This window comes from Saccostrea cucullata, unplaced genomic scaffold (genome assembly GCF_032062105.1).
Source record: "Saccostrea cucullata isolate Sc308-1 unplaced genomic scaffold, CSIRO_AGI_Scuc_v1 ctg4687, whole genome shotgun sequence".
NCBI lineage: Eukaryota > Metazoa > Mollusca > Bivalvia > Ostreida > Ostreidae > Saccostrea > Saccostrea cuccullata.
In genome coordinates, this window is record NW_026931284.1 from 1 (window position 1) to 17,371 (window position 17,371).

Sequence of the window (17,371 nt, forward strand, 5' to 3'; positions counted from 1 at the left end):
CTTTTTAAGTTATGTTAAAATATTATAATTTGACTGGTTTAAAACCAATACACTGTATTACCGAAATTGAATCTCAGATGATATATTTCCTTTGAAATTAAAATACTTATAAAGTATAAATACTTTAAAGATGACAACTTACAAGATATACATGATATAATTAAGATAGTTTTTAAAGAAGAATGAATGAAGAGCTATATATTATAAATTTTGCTGTATTTTTTAAGCCTTCACCAAGCAAGAAACAGAAAGTAGAGGCAGATGGAGATTCAGAAAAGGTAAGTAGATCTTGTAAATCAAATCCTGTAAAAACAGATCCTGTAAAAAATTAACATAGCACATAATGTATTTTATCCCAGAATACAGTAAAACTTGTTTAGTATGAACACAGATATTGCAAATTAATGGAAATAGTGAAGTTATCTTGGATCCCCAGCTATATAAAGAATGAGTGCACTTAAGCTATGAGAGTTGGATCCCGATGTTTTGCGCAAAATAAAATTCCAAAATTCATTTAATTTATGTTTTATAGGTATTAAACAATGTCTTAAGAGCAGGTTTTGGTATATTATATTACATGAAAGTATTAAATAATGCCGAGCGACACTAGCTTTTGAGACGAGGGTCTAACAGTTCTGTCTCATTTCTATTGTTATTAATATGCATACCAGGTTTCAACGACTTTGTTTACTTCGAGTTGCAACTTGGCCATTTTTCTTATTTGCACAGAATGTGTATTTTAACTTAAACTTACACATTTCCAAAGGACAATGTTGGCCAAGTTGCGGCTCATATATAAGTTAAAAAAAAAATGTCCCCAAACTAGGGTCGAGATAGCTACTAAATTAACAGGTCACTGAGCAACAACGATTGATATTATAATCACCTTTCTCACGTGACCTTCTGCTGTTCGATACGCTAACGCTTTCATTGTAAATTTCATTGTGTTTAAGTCTCTGTTGTGACATTATCTATCGTACTTCCAACTTCAAACTATGGTAGATTTTTGCGCAAATGTTAAATAAATAGAGTTTGAAGATAATATGTCTCTTATTTATCTTTATGCTTTTCATTAACGGTGTTTTGAAAGAAATCTGGTATTGACAGTGTCATTAGTAAGTACATGTATAGGCTTATATTGCCTCTGTATTATGGTCTGCACAGCGAGACATTTTCCCCATCCCTTAACATTAGAATCATTTAATAATTGTGCACCATGAAATCAACACGATCTCTCTCTCTCTTCTCCATTTCAATTCGCAATGCGAAAAAATCATATGTGCTAATGTCTACATTCCACAACCATGCGGTTTAAATGTCTCCGCCTATTTGCTGATACCTAAGATTCGAAAGTGGTCCTGTTCAAATTTCCGGAATTTAAGGCTTTTACATGTTCTTTTCAATTACATTTTCTGTAATTATAGAAATATGTATGACAAAAAATTCTAGAAATAAATATCAAAAGCATATGCTTGCACATTAATCATAGATTAATTTAGCGATATATTCTGATGTTAAGCTTAAAATGGGTAGCCGAAAAGGTTCCAAATGACGTACTTCAGTGCACTCATTCTTTAATGAATATCTTATCTTTTACAGTTATAACGAATTACGGATATAGTGAAGTAATTTCAGAGGTCCCAGTGACTTTATGACCTAGTTTTGCTTATTTGTATATCTTATAATACAAGCTTAGATATTTATTTTCCTTTAACATGTAGAAAGTTCCAGCCAAAAAGGGGAAGAAAGCCCCCCTTCGTAAGGAGGATACAATTGAACCCTTACCAGAGGGGACCGACACCTCATTTCCCACGGAGGTTAATCCAGACGCCAAGACAAAGGATGGGAGGAAATTTACCCTGAAGATTGCCTCCTGGAATCTTAATGGCATTAGAGCCTGGTACGATGTGAGTAGTTTTGCTGTTTATTGGGGTATTTGCAGTGTATCTGTTTTGGATACTTGAAGTACTATCTGCTTAACTGGCATCAGAAAATCTTTATTATAATTGTGTTTAAACTAAGATGTGGAAGCAAATGTTCTGAATTGTGAGGGCATGTTTTAATATTTGAGAAATTCCCCATTATTCTGCTGCATGTAGTTATATATCATGTTGATTATAAAAATACATTTTCACACTAAGACTTCATGTATAAACTTACATCCACAAATACAATAACCAATGATTAGAATCATCTCATAATTTATGATCAATTTAAAATTCACAAAAGCAGTATACAAGTATTTAACTTTTTGGAATAAAGATGTTTTTAATATTTATAGTAATATATATACATGAAATCATATTTTTTCAGAAAGACAAGATGTCCTACATGAAGACTGAGTCCCCCGACATTCTGTGTGTCCAGGAAACCAAGTGTCAGGAGGATCAACTACCCCCCGGGGTCATCGACAAAAATTACCACATCTACTGGTCCCCGGCAGAGAAGGCGGGGTACGCAGGAACGGGACTGTACAGCAAAAAGAAACCAATTAATGTCACATATGGGATAGGTTAGTGATGGGTTTTCTTTCAAAATAATTGGATGTTTGACAAATGTCTTAACAGAGAAATTAATTAATTCAAAGGTATTATTGCAAATTTTATTTTTGAAAGTATAAAAAAAAGGTTTTCTTTACTGCAGCTTAAAATGAAAAATTTGTTTCCCATTATGATTGAATTAGACTTGTGCTTCCGGACAGAAATTAGTGTAAGATGTAGGCTGTTAAAGCTCTGAGAGAATTAGTGGGTGCATTGAAGATACGTGTGTGTGTATTGTCTCTTGGCAAGTATGTCATCGTATAATATGCCATAGTTTCTTATATTAGTGATTTTGATGCTGCTCATTAAATATAGACAAAATCTTTAATTAATTGTGTCGTTTGGTCCAATGAACTCTACTCACAATACCAACCAATGTCGGACTCTAGATGTGCCAAGGACACCAAACGTAAAAGGTCTTCTGAATTAAGTTTCTCTGAACACTTATCATCTCGAAGACGTATCACGTCTTCCTCATCCTTGCCAGATATTTCTAATCTGTCAGCCGAGATGGCCACTAACTTTGAGAACAGTCAATCAAATATCCCATCATCCTCTCCTTTGACCCCAACATCTACAGTCTTAAGTTCATCACCTGACCCAAACAAAAGTACTGGCTCTTCAACAGCTATAGTTGACTCCAACGGGGAGATACAAACATCCGCCATAAATGAACTAATTGTTAAGGCCGTTCATAGTCAGGCTTTCATGGGGGCATTTGCTCCACATATTGCATCTGCAATCACTCCCCACATCCAACTTATCGTTCAAAGCTGTCTCCAGCCCATTCTAAGTTCAATTAAGGAACAGCAAAAAGATATAGAAGAGCAAAATGAGGAAATAAAAACCTTAAAAGAGAGTAATGATGAATTAAAACGTAGAGTAGATGATCTAGAATATGGGCTAGACAGCCTAGAGCAGTATGGGCGCAGACCTTCACTACGCTTCCATAATGTCCCGTTACCTGAGCCAGGCGAGGATGGGACAAGGGAGCCACTCGACACTGAATCCGCAGTTATCCAGATCTGTGCAGGAATGGGTGTTACTATCACTCCTGATGATATAGATAGATCTCATCCCATTGGTAGCCCAAAACAAAATAAAATTCAAATCATTTGCAGATTTAGAAATTGGAAGATCAAAAACAGAGTTTACAGCGCAAAAAAACAATTGAAAAACAATGTCAATAAAATTTTTGTGACGGAAGACTTGACCAAGTATAGACAAGCCTTAGTTTCTAAAATCATACAAGCAAAAAAATCAGAAATCGTCCATAGTTTCTGGACCTACGACGGGAGAATTTTCATTAATTTTGAAAAGAAGGGACACCGTTACGAAGTACGTTCTTCGAGGATCTTGAAAATCTCCTTAACGGGTAAATGAATTATAATAAATAACCAAAACACGTGAGACATTCATCAAGACTGCCACTTACAATCCCAAGGACACAAAATATCAATTTACGTATCATATTATATTATATGTAGCTATTAAGCACTACATCTATGTAAATATAGCACTATTCACCCACTTGCTCTCCTTTGATTATGTCATTTGGTTTCTTTTTGTTCATGGTGATCGGTCGTTCTTTTGTACATATGTCACTTATGACCGAATCATATAGATTTCCATTTTTGTTTTGTACTTTATTTTTTTGTTTTTTTAACCCCATTTTCTTTTGTTTTTGTTTGTTTTTCTCCATTTTCATGTGTTCACAGTCTTGTATGTATGCTCCGCCCTATTTGCGATATTGCTCTCACATATTATACATTGCGGCTCTACAATCTATTTTTAAAGAAAAATGTATTAATATTTTAATCAAAGATAGGTAATTATATCCAGCAATATCGAGCCGCTATTGGTAACTTTTACTGCAATAGCAGATGTACGATCCAAAAAGTGTTCTTTTCTTTTTTAGATGTCAAAAACCTACATTTATATTTGATAAACTCTAGAAAGAAATGGTTTAAACTACAAAAAATGTGTGGTATTTTTCAAAACTTTCTGCATCTGCAATTTTGGTTTCAAATTATTTTTTTCTTGCATCTTTTGTCAGGGGACATTGAAATAAATCCGGGACCTACAAATGATCAGATACACACATTGGACATCTTTCATTTAAACATCAGAAGTTTACGACATAAGATTGAAAATGTAACAGCATTAATCACGGATTTTGATATTTCATGTTTCACGGAAACACACTTGGACTCAAGTATTTGTAATAGTGACATTATGATTGAAGGTTATGATACAATTTTTCGCAAAGATAGAAATTCTAATGGTGGAGGTATCATTATCTATGTTCCTTCATGTTTTCGTGCTATTCGTCGCATTGACCTTGAACCCATATCAATCGAATGCGTCTGGATAGAAATAAGTGAACCTACCTGTAATCTTTTTCTTTGTTGTATATATCGTCCACCCAGTAGCGAAAAATCCTTTTGGGACAAATTTTTATGGTCAGTTGAAAAAGTATCAGATATATCCAACAAATTTATAATTGTAGGTGACTTAAACGTTGATTTCCTTGACAATACTCGCACACTTCCTATTAAAGACATCATGCTGAATTATCACTTGACAAACACAATCAGCGAACCGACACGAACTACGTACACTTCGAATACTCTTATTGACCCAGTTTTGATCAGCTCAGACCTTGTAGCACTCCACTCAGGCGTGATAAACACAGACAGTACACTAACTGATCATAAAGCAACTTATGTTTTTTTAAAATCTAGTATCATCAAAAGTCAACCTTATGTTAGGAAAATATGGGATTACAAAAATGCTAATATAGAAAAACTTCATAACCTTATAGAAAATGCTGACTGGGAAAATCTTATTTGTAATGCAGAATCAACTGACGAAGCTACCGAAAATTTTTCAACCAAATATCTAGATCTCGTTAGGGAATGTATACCCGAAAAATCAGTATTAATAAGACCCAAAGACAAACCTTGGTTTGATTCACTTTTAAGGAAAACCCATCGGGAAAAAAATAGATTGAGACGAAAAGCACAAAAAAGTGATAAACAGAGTGATTGGGATAATTTTAAGCATATAAGAAATAAATTTAATAACATGAAAAAACATGCTATTGAAAATTATCAAAATACTCTTGAATTACAACTAATTTATTCAAGTAAAAACAACTCTAAGCTTTACTGGAAACTTCTAAGAGACACTTTTAAAAGTAAGTCAACCACAGACATCCCCCCTTTACAGTACACATCTGCATCAGGTGATGTTAAGTTTGCTTTTTCTGAGGAAGATAAGATACATGTACTCAACACTTATTTTGCTTCAATTACATGTGTTGATGATGAAATGTCTGAATTACCTAAAGAAAACATTGAGTGCAATAGTGTTTTTGACAATATCTTTATTTGTGAACAAGAAATTATTGACATTTTATCTATATTACCTGTCAATAAAGCCATTGGAGAAGACTGTATTAGCCATAAAATGTTAAAATCAACAAAATTATCTGTTGTTAAACCTCTGTGCTTATTGTTTAACCGTTCATTGAAAGACTGTGTTTTTCCAAAAAAATGGAAATTAGCTAATGTAATCCCTTTGTTTAAACAAGCTAATTCAGAGAATTCGTGTCCCCCGCTTAGGGAAAAAGTCGCCCCCCCTGACTGAATTGGTAGAATTATTAAATGTATACATGTATACTGAAGCAAATAAAATACATGTATGTCAATATGCATATAAAAATTTGATTGCTTATTATTCATTATTTGTTTAGAAGATTTTTTTATATGGAATTTTTATCACACTGTAATGATGATTTTATAACCTCATAAATTTTTCATTTCACATGCTGAATACTATCATTTAGTAAAAAAAAAATATAAAAAAAAAAGGAAGGTTCGACCGAGATTCGATCCCGGGACCTCTCACACTTGAAGCGAGAGACATAACCACTAGACCACGGAATCGCTGTACTTGGCGTGAAGTATATGCAGAACTGAAGTCACATACATGTTTTTATTCATGTTTTCATGTTCGGTATTCTCAAAATTTTACACAATCCATGGTGTTTGATTTATTTAGCCTTTATTAAACAGTTCTAATAGATGTAATAAGAACATAAAGTCCGCCGAGAACCTGTTTTATACGCAATAACTCTCCTCATGCCCCTGCGCTAAAAATAGCGACATGTAATACTATAAATACTAATAAAACAAACGGGGCGGGGCACTTTGAGAGGGGCGAGAGACGTCCTAGGGAGTTTTGATATAAAATTACATTGCATAAGCTCAAAATCTTCTTGAAATATCGCCCGGAAATAATAGTATTACACACAGACAGAATGTATAAATTTACGACCCTGAACTTTGACCTTTTGACCTCAAAATCAATAGGGGTCTTTATTAGGCCACAGGGAGTTGTTATATAAAATTTCATTGCAATAGCTCAAATGGTTCTAGAGATATCGTGTGGAAACGAAAGTGTTTTAACAGACAGAATTTGCTTATTTATGACCTTGACCTTTGACCTTTTGACCTCAAAATCAATAGGGGTCTTCTTTAGTTCATAGGGAGTTGCTATGCTAAATTTCAATGCAAAAGCTCAAAGGGTTCTCGATATATCGTGTGGAAACGAAAGCGTTACAGACAGACAGAAAGACGGACGGACGGACAGACAGACGGACGGACGGACGGACGGACAAACCCAAATTAATATCCCCCACTTTTCAAGCGGGGGACAAAAAGATGATCCTGCAGTTTTATCTAACTATAGACCTGTTTCATTGTTAAGCTGTGTCAGTAAAGTGATGGAGCGTATTGTATTTAAACACTTGTACAATTATTTTCACTCTAACAATATTTTTTATAAATACCAGGCTGGTTTCTTACCTGGTCACTCTACTGTATATCAGTTATTAGAAACATATGATAACATTGTTAGAAATATTGATGAAGGCAAATCCTGCTGTATGATTTTTTGTGACTTATCTAAGGCCTTTGACCGTGTATGGCACAAAGGACTCTTATTTAAATTAAAAATGTATGGTGTAAAGAAAGATATGTATAGTTGGTTAAAAAGCTATTTAGAGAATAGAACGCAAAGAGTGATATACAAAAACCTGGTATCCCCTTCTGAATCCCTTTATGCGGGTGTTCCACAAGGCTCTGTATTAGGTCCATTGTTATTTTTAGCTCTTCTGAGCCAAAGGCTCAAAGAGCTAATGCTATGGCCATTTGTGCGGTGTGCGTCGTGCGGTGTGCGGTGTGCGTTAACTTTTTAGAATATGGGCCATAACTCAAGAACCCCTTGGCCAATCAGTGTCAAATTTGTCACAGGGTATCCTTGGCCCAAGGGCTACCATTTATACTAAAATAAGGGTTGGGACCCTGAATCAAGGGGAGATAATCAGGAAAACAAAACAAAAAGCACTGGTTGCTAAAAAATCTTCTTCTCCAGAACCACCGAGCAGATTTTCACCAAACTTACATACAAGGATCAGGATATGTTGAAGATTAAAAATTGTTCAAGGCATGACCCTTGGGCAAAGGGCGTGGTCTCAAGGTCACTTTAAAGTTGACCTAAATTTACAATTAATAAAAATGTTCATATTTTGCTTACTATAAGGACTAGGATCTTCAAATCTTGTAAGTTGATGCATCTTAGGACTTCACATCATGTTAACTCAAAAGTAGGTCACTGTGACCTACTTTTTAAATTTTGCGGGCATTTGTTTTCAAATTGATTTAAAGGCATATTTTGGATACTTTAAGGCCTATGATCATCAAACTTAGTCAGTTGATGCATCTTGGGTCCTTGAACAACGTCAACTTAAAAGTAGGTCACCCTGACCTACTTTTTGAACTTTATGACTTATCCTTTTCAAAACATTTAATCCCATTATTTCAGGCACTGAAAGGGTTAGAATCATCAAATCTTGTAAGTTGCTGCATCATGGGACCTTAAAACATATTTAAGAAAAAGTAGGTCACTGTGACCTACTTTTAGAATTTTGCAGGCATTTGTTTTCAAATTGTTTAAAAGGCATATTTTGATTACCTTTAAACCTATGATCATCAAACTTGGTCAGGAGATGCATCTTGGGAATCCGAAAAATGTCGACCAAAATGTAGGTCACGGTGACCTACTTTCAACATTTTATGGCTATATTTAAGTATCTTAGGTATTTATTGGCTTAGAATCATCAAACTTTGTGAGTTGATGCATCTTTGGTTTTCAGATAGTGACGACCAAAAATTAAGTCACAGTGACCTACTTTCGACATTTAATGGCTATATTTAAATATCTCCGGCACTTATTGGCTTAGAATCATCAAACTTTGTCAGTTGATGCATCTTGGGTTTTCAGAGAATGTCGACCAAAAAGTAGGTCACAGTGACCTACTTTTTGACATTTTATGGCTATATTTATGTATCTCTAGTACTTATTGGTTTAGAATAATCATACTTTGTCAGTTGATGCATCTTTGGTATTCGGAGAATTTCGACCAAAAAGTAGGTCATGGTGACCTACTTTTGAATATCTCAGGTATTTATTGGCTTAGAATTATCAAACTTGGTCAGCAGATGCATCTTGGGACTCTAAAAAATGTCAACAAAAATGTAGGTCACGATGACCTACTTTTGACATTTTATGGCTATATTTAAGTATTCTCCAGTACTTATTGGCTTAGAATCATCAAACTTTGTCAGTTGATGCATCTTGGGTTTTTGGAGAATGTCGACCAAAAAGTATGTCACAGTGACCTACTTTTTGACATTTTATGGCTATATTTATGTATCTCTAGTACTTATCAATTTAGAATCATCATACTTTGTCAGTTGATGCATCATGGATTTTCGGAGAATGTCGACCTAAAAGTAGGTCATGGTGGCCTACTTTTGAATATCTCAGGTATTTATTGGCTTAGAAACATCAAACTTGGTCAGCAGATGCATCTTGGGACTCTAAAAAATGTCAACCAAAATGTAGGTCACAATGACCTACTTTCGACATTTTATGGCTATATTTAAGTATCTCTGGTACTTATTAGTTAAGAATCATCAAACTTTGTCAGTTGATGCATCTTGGGTTTTCTGAGAATGTTGACCAAAGAGTAAGTCACAGTGACCTACTTTTGAATATATCAGGTATTTATTGGCTTAGAATTATCAAACTTTGTCACTTGATGCATTTTGTGATTTCCAAGAATGTAGACCAAAAAGGAGTTCTAATTGGCTAAGAATCATCAAACTTTGTCAGGTGATGCAACTTGGGTCTTTAATAGGATACTTAGGGTTAGAGGCTTCAAATACAAGTGATAGGTTGTACAATTTATCAGAAGAGCGATTCAAGGCCTTTGGGCCTCTTGTTAATTTATGTGAACGATGTCGCTGACAAGATGTCAAGCTTTTGTAGACTTTTTGCTGATGATAACAGTTTGCAGTATGCATCTAAATGTGTCAAATCTATAGAAGGTCATCTGAATAATGATCTTTTATCTCTTGAAGAGTGATCTAAAAAGTGGTTGCTAAAATTTAATCCCTCTAAAACTAAGGTTGTATTTTTTAACACAAGAAAAAACAAAGAATTTCCAAAACTCCTTTTCCAGGATAGCCAATTAGAATATGTTCAAACTCATAAGCATCTAGGGGTAACGTTTTCATACAACTTAAGTTGGTCATCTCACATTGAAATCTTGCTGTCTAATGCATACAAAAAATTAGGTCTTTTGAAAAAACTTAAGTTTAAAATAAATCGAAAAAGCCTTTCACTTATGTATACTTCATTTATCCGTCCCCAACTTGAGTACGCTTCAGTTGTATGGGGTGGTTGTTTATCTATCGATTCTGAAAAATTAGAAAAATTGCAACTACACGCAGCTCGGATTGTTACTGGACTAACTATGATTGCCTCTAGAGACTCTTTGTATTTTGAAACAGGCTGGGAACCACTCAGCGACAGACGTAAGATCCAAAGATTAAATATCATGTACAAAATTCACAATGATTTAGTACCAGATTACTTATCTGAGATTATACCTGATATGCGATGTAATGCTTCTGCATATACAACAAGAAACTCTCAAAATTATAGTATACCTGTATGTAAATTGCAAACCTACAAATCATCATTTGTACCAACTGTAATAAATGAGTGGAATTCCTTACCGCTAAATACCAGACTTTCGAGCTCTTTGTCTGTTTTCAAAAGTAAAATTAAACAAAAAATAACAGAACCTCCGCCATATTTTAATTTTGGTAAAAGACGCAACAATATACTGCATACACGGCTTCGGCACAATTGCGTGCTAAACGCTGATCTTTATAGATGTAATATAATATCTAGTCCACTATGTTCCTGCGGTAAGGTAGAAAATACGCATCATTATTTTTTCTCGTGCCCTAACTACAACGAGGCCAGGAAAGAGTTTTTCGATAAGTTTTTGAGATTTAATAAAGTCCATATTGTTGACATTCAGACTTTACTTTGGGGGGATACATCACTCAGTATTGCTGAAAATGAATATCTATTTTCTATTATACATTCTTATATTCAGCATTCTGGTAGATTTAACTGATTGTACACATTTTTTAAAACTATTTGTATACACAATAATGTAGCAGTCTATATATGTCCACAATGAGAGTTTATTTAATTTACTTGTTATTTATTCTGTACAAACTGTTGAACACTTCTAATTCATCCTGTTATAATATCTCATGTAGGGAGAGGGCGATTTAAGTTTTTAGAACTTGTGCCCAACCCCATTGTATATATTTTTTGCAATAAAATATGTTCAAACTAATTGAATTATCCTGCACTGATTCAGTGATCCTCTGTATAATTATTTTCTGCTATCTTTAATGAACTCAGGTGTCGCCAAGCATGATGACGAGGGTCGAGTCATCACAGCTGAATATGAAGACTTCTTTATGGTCAACGCCTGTAAGTAATTCAGAGGGAATGTAACTTTTAGTCATTCCGATGAATTTACATTTATAAGAATTAGAGAAGTGCACATTCCTAAGCGTTGCATCTTCTTTGTTGTGGCATACCAAAATTTACTTTTTACTTTTCAAAATTAAATATATTAGAAGCAATTAAAAAGCTTGACTGTTTCAATGGGCATAATTTTTATAAAGATGATATTTTTCTTTATGGAGAATTAAAAAAATGGTTTTTTATTTACCTCAACTATCAAACCAAATGAAGTTAACATGATTTTGCATACAACATATTGTAGTTAAACTCCTTTGCCTTTTAGATGTTCCAAATTCTGGTAAAGGACTGGTGCGGCTGAAGTACAGGACGGAGGAGTGGGACTGTGCCTTTACTGATTACCTGAAGAAACTGGATGCCAAGAAACCGGTCATCATGTGTGGAGACCTCAATGTGGCCCACACCCCTGTAGGTACGTCTGAAAAATCCCCCCCCCCCCCCCCCCCCCCCCCCGAAAAAAAAAAGATGATAAAAAGGACCTCCATGTGGCCCACACCCCTGTAGGTGAGTCAGAAAAATACAGAAAAACTTTGTGGGGTTCCAGAGGAGTATGTGGCTTACCTCTGATTTTCAACATTTGTAGCAGAATTTAAAATTGTACTTAAAAAATGGTTTGCAAATTCAATATGACTTAAATTTTTTTGCTATGGAAAGCAGGGTTGAGAATGTAACGGGAGTTTACTTTTCCTGCTTTGCAAGAAGTTAATAGGAGTTATCCTTCCTTACTTTACATAAAATGGATCATATTATGATATCTGAATAGAATTTTTTTTAAATGTATATTCTTTTGTCAGATTAAATTGAATTGAAGAAATTTGAAATTGACATTTTGTTTTACATTGTACTTTTGTTTTCTTCTCAGTTACTAATAGTAAAAAATCCCATATACATGAACAGTATATCCAAGATGCTGAAAAATAAGTTAATTGCATAAAGCTTTTAATGCATTAAATATTTATGTAATTTTTTTATTACAGATTTAAAGAATCCTGCTACCAACAGAAATAAGACACCAGGTTACACTGATCAGGAGAGGGAGGGGTTCACTAAGCTCCTGGGGGAGGGGTTTGTCGACTCGTTCCGCGCCCTGTACCCTAACGCTAGGGACTGCTGGTCATTCTGGACGTACATGATGAATGCCAGGGCCAAGAACATTGGGTGGTAAGTCAAAAGATTTTAAACATCTCATTGAATTAGTGTAATAGAAATCATCAATCTATACTTACATACTATGAAATCACTAATTTTCGTGGGGGTTTAATTTTCTTTGTTTTCGAGGTACATGTATGAAGAGAGCCAGAAAATTATGTCCACCACAAAATTTAAATTTTCAAATGCACAACTACTAAAATGTTCCTCATTCACGAAATCAAATCCCCACAAACGGACATTTTTTCCTCAAACCACGAAAATTTGACCCCACGAAAATATGGGATTTTACAGTATATAAAAATAGAAATACTAAAAATGTCTTGGGACACTGAATTAAGGCAGTTTGTGTAAGGTTTCATTTCACCAAAAAATTGTTGAAGTTTTTTTTTCCCTTTGGATCAGTTAGTAGGAATTTCTTTCAGTTTCAGAGATGGCACATATTCCTAGTATTCTGCCATCAATTTCTGTTACATGTATGCCAAATTATGAATACTGCTTTTGTCAGCCATGCTTATTCGTGATACACCACTCTTCAAGTTCAGCATCACACAGACACTTTTAGATAAAAACTAATCAATTAGTCAAGCATTTACGCTATTCTGTTCCAATTCTGTATATATTTCTCAAATGTACAAGCACATAAATCAAATAACCAAATAATTAATATTATGATCCCTATCAGTTGTTGCTGAAGTCTGTACTCTACATTTGATTTTTGTTTTACAGGCGATTGGACTACTTTGTGATCTCCGAACGACTCCAGAAAGATCTTTGTGACAGTATTATACAACAGAAGGTCATGGGGAGTGACCACTGTCCAATCGTATTACTGATGGCGGGGCTCAAATAGGGGGAACCACAGGGATCCAAGAATAAAATATAAGATCTGGATCAGATGTAGGACAAGATCTCCTGTGACTTAGTGTCGTGAATGAAATGCGCAAGATGTAGATCTGTGTTGGTGATCTGTAAAATGTGGATTAGTAGTACATGTGCATTAGTCAATTATCGATCTGCTTTTTCACCTATAGACTCATTTAGTAGCACACTGAAAGTGGTTATTGTAAGAAGGTTGTATGTAGTAGCCCCTGCTTTGTTTTTAATGTTGGCCAAACAAAAATTATGGTTTTGAGTAGGACAAATTTATTGCCTGCAAAAAAGTGATTATTTGCACATGGGGTTCCAAGGCTGAGGAATGCAAGTTTCTTATGAATGTGAGCTTTTAATTTTTTTTTACAAAGAAAAATTTTTTCAGTTTAATATGATAAATTTTGAGTTTCTATTCAAATGGATATATTAAAGTAAAAATGTAAATCTTGATTTTAAACCCAAAATCTATTCACTTTGAAGTTAATGTTTATAAAAAAAATTTTACAACAAAATTTTGCAAGAAACTCTTTAAAATTTTGAAGAAATTAATACATGTACTGGGTTCATATTAGACATGTTTTACGTTAATAAAAAAAAAATGTGTTTTACACGAAATGACCATTTCATGTTTGAATAAAGACATTCTTTATATGATGTGCATTTGTGAAATTTAGGTCTGTGTTGTTGTAGATTTTGACTAGTGATTTAAAAATTGTGTGTAATTAGTTGTATGTGATTTCCCCTTTAGCTCTTGTATTACATATATATACTATCGTTCTCGACTAGTGATTTAAAAATTGTGTGTGATTTTGCCATACATGTACAATGGACTGTTTTTGTTGTCTGTAAAGTGGAACATGAAAACATTTTTTTACATGAAATACTGGACTTCTATTGGCAACAACTTTTTATTCACAAATTCTCAGTTAAAGTGTTGCTTTCTATGATTTTCATTTTTGTGACTCTTGAAAGTATTATTCTTTTAACATTACTGTAGACGTACTTTTTTCCACGGGGTCATAATTCCGCGGAATCACAATTTCTGTTTAATCCGCGGGTAGAAAATTACGCGGTTTTCTTAAACTGTCACTATATGCCTTAAATTAATATTAAGTACGCTTGGACAAATTTCCGCGGAAAATTTGTGACCGCGAATTAATACCACGCGGAAAAATGTACTTCTACAAGTATGTCCATCAAGCCATTAAAAAAACTTATTGGAAGAATTTGAATTGAGAACGTAGAAGATAAGTATGTAGATGTATTTCTACTGGCATTGTAATCTGTATCAAACAAAATACATTTAATTTTTACTCCATTAGTTATTTTTGTCTCGCCTGCGACGAATGTCGCGAAGCGAGACATAGCGACCATAGATTCCGTCGTCGTCGTCGTCGTCGGCGGCGTCCAACTTTTGGTTAACCCAAATGTCAAAGTTTTATAAACTGCAATAACTTTCTCAAATTTTATTCAGTCTTCTTGAAATTTGGACACAATATTCAGTATGGATAAAAATTTATATCCCAAGTATGATTTTGAAAAAAAAAATTCAAATTTTTCCGTATTTTTTCCTTAAGTTGGACTTAGTTTTTTCATGATAATTTATGGTGAAGACCTATATTCCAGCAACTATAAGTTATAGGGATATGATAATTAGTCAGTGGATACATCATGGGTAACCACAAACGTCAGTACCAGAATTAGGTCATCTTGACCTACATTTTTCTGCATGAGTGACTTTGGTTAAATTTTTGGTGGAGGTCCATATCTCAGCATCTATAACTTATAATGGCATGATGATTTGTCATTGTACAGGTTATAAGTAACCAACAACATCAGTACCAGAATTAGGTCATTTTGACCTACATTTTTCTGCATGAATGACTTTGGTTAAATTGATAATGGAGGTTCATATTTCAGCAACTATAACTTATAGTGGCATGATAGTTAGTCAGTGGATACATCATGGGTAACCACAAACGCCTGTACCAGAATTAGGTCATCTTGACCTACATTTTTCCGCATGAGTGACTTTGCATAAATTTATGGTGGAGGTCCATATCTCAGCAACTATAACTTATAGTGGCATGATAATTTGTCAGTGGATACATCATGGGTAACCACAAACGCCTGTACCAGAATTAGGTCATCTTGACCTACATTTTTCCGCATGAGTGACTTTGCATAAATTTATGGTGGAGGTCCATATCTCAGCAACTATAACTTATAGTGGCATGATAATTTGTCAGTCTACACATCATGGGTAACCAACAATATCAGTACCATAATTAGGTAATCTTCACCTACATTTTCTGCATGAATGACTTGATACATATACAGTGGATTTGATTTCAAAATGCAAGTTCAAATTATTGCGACTCATAACACGTTGCAATATTCGCAATAATAAAAACATCACAATAATTTGTGAATTTACAGGGTATATGTATATATATATAAATGCCAATATAATCGCCAAGGGATTAGATATTAAGTCAGCTGTTCCATTTCTTTATTATTGTATTTTTGAGTTATTCCTTCTGAAATGTCAATAAATGCTTCAGTTTATCAGACAATCATTTCTTACTAACCACAGCGACAGCAGGCGAGACACAGGGTTGCGGGCAACCCTTACGTACTTTTTTATATCAATATACACACACTTTTTATTTGATGTGTACATTACTTTATGAATACATATTACATGTATGCTATTAAAGCTTTTTGTGCATTTTTAAAATGGTTTAAAGAATTGTTGAAGACAACAATCAATATGTGCATGTCGAAGTAAACATGAGATGTTCAAACTGCATTTGAGGAGAGGGGCAGTTTTCTTTCAAAGTTTGTCTGTCAGAATGTATAAAATGAAAATAAAATTATTATTTTTCATGTGTATTAATTTTGTACATTTGCTTGAAAGATTATTATTATTATTAAAACTTACTTCTTTGCATCACTTTCCCATGAATAATGATAACTGTCTGTACTTATAATAACGTAATGCAACTGAAGGGGTTTTGTAATCATCCCTGTCCAACCTTCCACTCATACTTTCACATGACTAAAAGACAATTTTCGAAAGGAGAAACTTTTTTCCATATGACTTATTATTGTCATGCAGACTTGCATTGTTTAATTAAAAAAAAATTATAGGCTTTTAGCTAAAAGCTTATGGCTGTTATTTCATAAATGTGAGTTGTAAAGTCCTGCCAAGAATTTGTCATGTCACTCTTTTCTATATTTCATCTTTCTGACCTCCCATCCTTCTGTAATTTCGTCCTGCTTTGCATGTAGCTCAGTTTCAAAGAAACTATTCAAACTTCATAGGCTGGTACACACTGACGTAAGCTATTCAACTTCATCAACATTTTAGCTCTACTGGCTAAAAATGAAGCTCTACTGAGACCAGAAGAGCTTATGCGATAGTAATGCGTCCGTCTTCCGTCCGTCTGTCTGTCTGTCCGTCTGTTTGTCTGTAAACAATTTTTCAAAATGCTACTCCTATTAGAGTTTTGGTCCGATTTCAATATAACATGGCACACAAGTAGACTACACTAAGATACATAATTCTGTGCATCGGTTTTTGATTTCGATGAACGGTTTTGCCATGGTTACTAAAAATAGAAATTTCTGTGAACTTCTTTCAAAATGCTACTCCTCTTACAATTTTGGTCCGATTTCAATATAACTTGGCACAAAAGTAGACTACATTAAGATACATAATTCTGTGCATCGGTTTATGATTTCGATGTATGGTGTTGCCATGGTTACTACCCAGATAGCAAGACATAGTTGGGCCAACGTTGGCCCAATTTTTTTTCCAACGT

The 17,371-nt window shown here is 34.2% G+C and overlaps 2 protein-coding genes across 2 annotated transcripts; both read left to right on the forward strand.

The window, feature by feature from the left end:
- The first annotated feature begins 155 nt into the window (after window positions 1–155).
- Window positions 156–13,854, forward strand: LOC134232076 (exodeoxyribonuclease-like). Its single transcript, XM_062714043.1, has 7 exons — window positions 156–278; window positions 1,722–1,907; window positions 2,314–2,512; window positions 11,397–11,468; window positions 11,788–11,934; window positions 12,500–12,683; window positions 13,401–13,854. The coding sequence occupies exons 1-7, from the start codon at window positions 183–185 to the stop codon at window positions 13,522–13,524; spliced, it is 1,008 nt and encodes a 335-aa protein (XP_062570027.1). The 5' UTR covers window positions 156–182; the 3' UTR covers window positions 13,525–13,854.
- Window positions 2,916–3,923, forward strand: LOC134232075 (uncharacterized). Its single transcript, XM_062714042.1, has one exon. The coding sequence runs from the start codon at window positions 2,916–2,918 to the stop codon at window positions 3,921–3,923; it is 1,008 nt and encodes a 335-aa protein (XP_062570026.1).
- Window positions 13,855–17,371: the final 3,517 nt, after the last annotated feature.